Source organism: Fonticula alba, assembly GCF_000388065.1.
Source record: "Fonticula alba strain ATCC 38817 unplaced genomic scaffold supercont2.6, whole genome shotgun sequence".
In the NCBI taxonomy this organism is placed as follows: Eukaryota; order Rotosphaerida; family Fonticulaceae; genus Fonticula; species Fonticula alba.
Genome location: NW_009242976.1, coordinates 2,087,002 through 2,092,225, shown reverse-complemented (window position 1 = coordinate 2,092,225; position 5,224 = coordinate 2,087,002). Strand labels below are relative to the sequence as shown.

General features: G+C 68.2%; 2 protein-coding genes across 2 annotated transcripts in view; one reads left to right on the top strand and one right to left on the bottom strand.

Annotated features, from left to right (window-relative positions):
* H696_04106 (hypothetical protein) overlaps window positions 1-42 on the bottom strand; it is a gene marked incomplete at its 5' end in the record, with an annotated part of 3,948 nt that extends 3,906 nt beyond the window's left edge. Inside the window, one exon of the mRNA XM_009497989.1 lies at window positions 23-42. Within this exon, the coding sequence (XP_009496264.1) occupies window positions 23-42 (20 nt within the window). The remainder of the gene's footprint in view (window positions 1-22) is intronic.
* A 3,733-nt stretch (window positions 43-3,775) lies between these two features.
* The window catches only part of H696_04105 (hypothetical protein), a gene marked incomplete at both ends in the record, with an annotated part of 4,146 nt that continues 2,697 nt past the window's right edge, over window positions 3,776-5,224 (top strand). Inside the window, 5 exons of the mRNA XM_009497988.1 lie at window positions 3,776-3,823; window positions 3,958-4,030; window positions 4,175-4,294; window positions 4,414-4,730; window positions 4,857-5,071. Of these exons, the coding sequence (XP_009496263.1) occupies window positions 3,776-3,823; window positions 3,958-4,030; window positions 4,175-4,294; window positions 4,414-4,730; window positions 4,857-5,071 (773 nt within the window). The remainder of the gene's footprint in view (window positions 3,824-3,957; window positions 4,031-4,174; window positions 4,295-4,413; window positions 4,731-4,856; window positions 5,072-5,224) is intronic.

Genomic DNA, 5,224 nt, shown 5'->3' with positions numbered 1-5,224 from the left:
CCCCCCCCCCTCTCGGACACACATGTCCAGTCCCCGGGGCATGGTGGCGTACACTCTCCCCAGGGGGGGAAGATTCCCGGGGACGCGCGTGCAGGGAGAAGGGCAAGAACACGCCGCGAGCACGCTCACGAATGTCCTGCCGCCTCCTGCGGGCCCCGGGCGCGAAGCGCATCCTGCGTTCGCCAGCGCAGGGCGTCCTCCCCACCCCCCTCCCCGAGCACGGACCAATACCGGAGACACGCGGCCCCGGGAGATGCACCACAGTCAAGAGCCACACACACACACACATGCATCCCGCCCTTCGGAACGCCAATGCTCTGGCTTCCAAAATCCGGCGCGGCCCGACGGACAGATGGACAGACACACGCCTGAGCGCGATGGGGAGAACACACAGGCACCGGGGGCGGGGGTCATGCCTCGAAAGCGGCAAAATTGGCGCCCCTACACTCTCCGGCGACATGGGAGGGATGCCCCGGCAGTAGGCCCCACATCCGCCTCCGCGGGGTAGACCCCCCCCCCCTGCACCCGCACCCGTCTGCCACTGATCACCCCAACAGGCCGGACATCTGACAGATGTACATGCGCACGCGCCGGCACGGGCAGGGGGGGAGGGGGGGGCAGCCAGGCACACACACACACACACACACACACACACACACACACGACTCGCACACGCACTGGAAACACTCAAACAGACAGACACAGGGATACTCTGGAGAAAGAAGATGCCGCCCTACGCGCCTGCGTCGCCGGCGACATGGGGGGCGGCAAAAGGACAAGCAGGCAAAATGCAGAACGAGCGTCCCCTCCCCCCCGCGCCCCGGCCGAGGAAACAGCCGAAGCCCCGGGGGGAAGGAGGGGGTGGGCATTCCTCGGCAATCATGTGCATCATGCGTACCCTCTTGAACATAATGCTATTCCAGGCTCTGTCTACGGTGCCGCACAAGCGTTGGTATATGGTTGCGTTAAATGGCCCCGGCGGAGAGGCGACCCCGGGAGGGGGAGAGAGGGCCGGCCCGAGAGAGGGAAACACACGCAAGCCCAAAGGAGAGAGCAGGCACCGGGAACCGCACACACGCACATACGCACAGGGCCGAGCCGGAGAGACGAAGGAGAGGGGGAGAGAGAGAGACAGACAGACAGAGATGGAGCCGCGGTCAGGAAGGGGAACGAAACAGATGCCGGGCTGAGGCCATGCCGATGCAAGGGCAGAAGGGGACGTGGTGCCGCGCGACCATCTACGCTGATCCTGCCGCATTTCCCCGGGCCCATGTGCCGGCGCGGCCTCGCGCAAGGGGGAGGATGCACGCACCTTCACGACGGAACAGGCGCAGGGACACAAACTCTCAGGCGGTCAGGCTGGAGGACTTTCGGGTGTCTGCGAAATGGCGGCCGGCATGCGGCATACAGCGGGGGGGGGGGGGGGGAAGGGGAAACACGCCGGACGAGGCGGCGATCCACAACAGGGCGGGGCAGTGGCAGGGCATCGGTGTCAGTGATGCACGCGCGGGCGCGAAATGTCAAGCAAACGCAGCCAGCACAGGCTGCAGGGGAGGGGGGGGGGGGGCCATGATCCAGCGCGGGGGGAGGGGCGGGAGGGGGGAAGGCACGAGAGCAGGGGCAGATCCCGTCACCGGAGCAGTCGTGCACCGACCGGGCGCGGGAGGCGCACGCTGTCCGTCGGCTGGATTTACACCACCTACGCCCGGGAGGAGCAGAGAGGCCCGGCAGGGGAGGGGCAAGCGAGGAAGGCGATGGGAAGGGGGCACGGACGGAGCAGCCACACGGAAAGAAGGGCCCAATCGTGTGACGGAAGGGGAGCGGGCGGACGGCGGCGAAGGGGGAGAAGGGGGGGGAGCGGAAAGCGGAAAGCGGGGGAGAAAGTGTTGGTGAAGTCGTCCTGCTTCGCATCGCAGCCCAAGGCAGCGGCCTGAAATAAAAGACCGGGGGCGGGGGCGGGGGGGGGTCTGGCGTACCTTCCACGGGGACCGCCCCGCTGCCGGCCCGCAATTCGATTGACGAGGGAAGTGGTCCCCCCCCCCCCCTCTCCGGACAACCAAACACCCCCCTGCCCCCTGGGCATAAAGACGCGCCCTCCGCTGGTGGGTGTTGAACACGCGTGGATTGGGGCCACGACCAGGCATGTCTCCCACTGATAGCTCCCAGGCCGGGGGCTGGGGTCGGGGGGGGGGGGGGGGGATAGGCAGGCGGGCGGGCACCAGTGCCCGACGGCGCGCGACGCACCCCGTTCGGCGGCCGATTTGACCAGAAATGGACGCCCCCCCCTCCCCCAGCCATCCTCCCACTGGCAGCCCGGAAGCGCCCCATGTCGTCCACCCCGCCCCTTCCTGGCCCCGCCAGGTGCCCGGCGCAAAGGCCACCGCAGCCTGGGGAGGGAGGGCCGCGGCGAATCGAGTTCAATGTTTTTCCTTCTGGGGGGGGGGGGGGGGGGGGGGGGGGGGGGGCAGGCGGGCACAAGCTCAGACCGGCGGACGCGCCAGAGGCCCTGATATTTGGCCCCTGACCCGCGCCAAGGGGAGACGCCCGCACCCCCTGCACGCCCCGCCCCGCCCCCGCCCCCGGCCCGGCCCGGCCCGGCCCGCCGCCCGGGAGGGGGGGGGGAGGAAGAGCGCCCGCGCGCCCGCTGCATGCCCACACCGTGGCGCGGCGGGCCATCTAGACACACGGCAGCCAGCCAAGAAGGGCACATCGCAATCTAGCCCCAGAAAACACCATGAACCCGGCGCCATGACATGCGGCCCCCACTCATTTCGCCCATTGCAACCCCCCCCCCCCCCCCCCCCCCCCCCCGCTTGGCTGGCCTGGGGCTCGGCCTCCGTACGCCGATCCTCCCCCGGTCGAAGAATGTGCTCCGCCCTTCGAGCGCACACAGGGGCCGGGGGGGAAACGAGGGAACCGGGCCAGGTGCGAGAGGAGGCCAGGGAATCCCCCCCCCCCCCCCCGGCCCCGATGAGATGAGCCCAGGGGCGGTAGGGAATGGTGCGGTTGCTTTGGGCTTCCCCGTCCAGGCGACCCCACCCCCCCACCCCCCCCCCCGGCACAGATGCATGCCCGACACCGGCGCGCCCGCCCGTGTCCGTTCCGCGGCAAAGGGGCCACAGCCCCTCGATGTGTCCACACAACCCAGCCGATGCGCGCGGGCGGGCGCGGGCGCGGGCGCGCGGGGACTCCCGCCAGGCGCCGCGGAGGCCGACAACAAGCACGGACGGACGGGCGGGCGGGCGGGGGGGGGGGGGCAAGGCAAAATTCACATACCGGTCGCAGAAGGGTCAAGCGGGATTTTGGGGAGCGAGCGAGAGCGATTGCTCGTCACGCGCGCGCGATCGCGTGCCGTTGATCACGCCCGGAGGACAGAATGCCAACTCTCCGTGTGCTCGACCGTGCGCTGGGACCGGCCACGCGCCCGCCCGGCCCCGGCGCCGCCGATTCGGCGATCTCGCCCCCGGAGCAAGCGCCGGGCCACCCAGGGCCACACTCACCACTGGACGTGCACCAGGCCAGGACCGGCGGGGGCGGGGGGGGCCGGTGTCACCCCAGGGACAGCCTGTTGCCCTCCTCCTCGCCGGCACATGGCTCGAATCGAGGCATCTAGGCACCGGGCTGCCGGCGGCGCCATCCTCCATCCCCCTCTCACCGCCCTCTAGCTCCCTCTCCCTCTCTTGCCTCCCCACTCCTGCGCCTCTCCTCAGCAAGCCCTCTCGCCCGTCCTCTGTACTGCCTCTCCCCTCCGCATTGGAAGCCCCACACACCCGCAATGGCCAAGTCACAGAGGGCCAAAGACCTTAAGAAGAAGGACTTCCAGGTAGGTTGGTCCTCTTTGCCGGTCCTTCTGCTTGTCCTGGCCGCTTGATCGCCCGCCCATCGTCGCTGTCGTTGGTTTGTTCGTTTGTTTCTTTTCGCTTGCTCACCCATCTTCTACCCATCGCCGGCCGGCAGAAAGCCAAACTTCGCGTCGGCAAGAAGAAGGCCGCTCCCAACAATGCGACCGACGTCAACTTCAAGTCCAAGGGTTCGCCATCGCCGCCATCGCCGCCGTTGCCCCGCTCCCCTGCCTGTCAATGCTCACACACACACATGCACATGCACATGCACATGCACATGCACATGCACCACTTGACACACTGATCGGCACACTTGGCCCTGCGTGTCGCAGCTCTGGTCCTGTCGACCCAGGGGATTGGCCAGGTGAAGGGTGATGTGGTCACCGAAAAGAACCTCACCTTGACGGATCTACTTCAGCAGCTCAAGCACTATAGCCACTTGGTTCGCAAGGGTACATCCACAATCCGGCCCACCAAGGCGCAGCCTCGCCTCATGCCATGCTCTGACCACTCGCTCTCCCCGGCCGCGCCTCGCCGGCTCCCCCTGGCGCACCGCCCTTGCCACTTGCAGAGGCCCTTGTCGGCATCCTCGACCTGCAACAAATGTACCCAGACCGGGTGCAGGCGCACCTGGGCCCGCTGCTGGACAGCCTCTTCCCCCTGGTGCTGGATGAGTCGCGTGGTGTCCGGCGAAACCTGGTTGCCCTGCTGGATGTCCTGTTTGCGGCCATCTCGGCCCACTCGATGTCGCCCTTCTTCGAGCGCATGCATGCCTTCCTCTCGGCCTCCCTGACGCATGTCAATGACTACATTCGCCTGGATGCCCTGCTTCTGCTGGATGTCTGGCTCAATCGCTACCCTCAGGCCGCCTCGGAGCGCTTCGACGAGGTCCATTCCCCTGCATTGCCTTGTGCCAGTCTCCCCATCCCTCTCCCCCATCCTATCCGCCTCCCCCTGCTTCCCCTTCTCCACTGACACACACATCTCCACATCGGCGGGAGAGGGGGAGTACAGATTTTCCCGCTGCTCATCTCCATGCTATCGTCGGATGTCGTGTCCCGGAATGCCCCGACCAAGGCCATGGCGCCGGCACGCGGGAGCGTCCTCCTGACCGGCCCCAATCGCCAGCTCGGCCAGGCCAATGCCCGCGACGCCGTCATGACCACGGTGCTGGGCCTGCTGCGCGTGGCTTTCGACGCCACCGGGCCCGCCAATCCCCAGGCCTCCAGGTGCGTAGCCACATGCGTCCCCTCTCCCCCCCCCCCCCCTCTCTTGGTGGCCATCCGCCCGCGGGGGGTGCATCGAGAGCGCCAGATGCCCACACGCGGACCCGCCCACACTGACACGCGCCCGAGTTTGGCTTCCTCTCGACCGAGCACGAG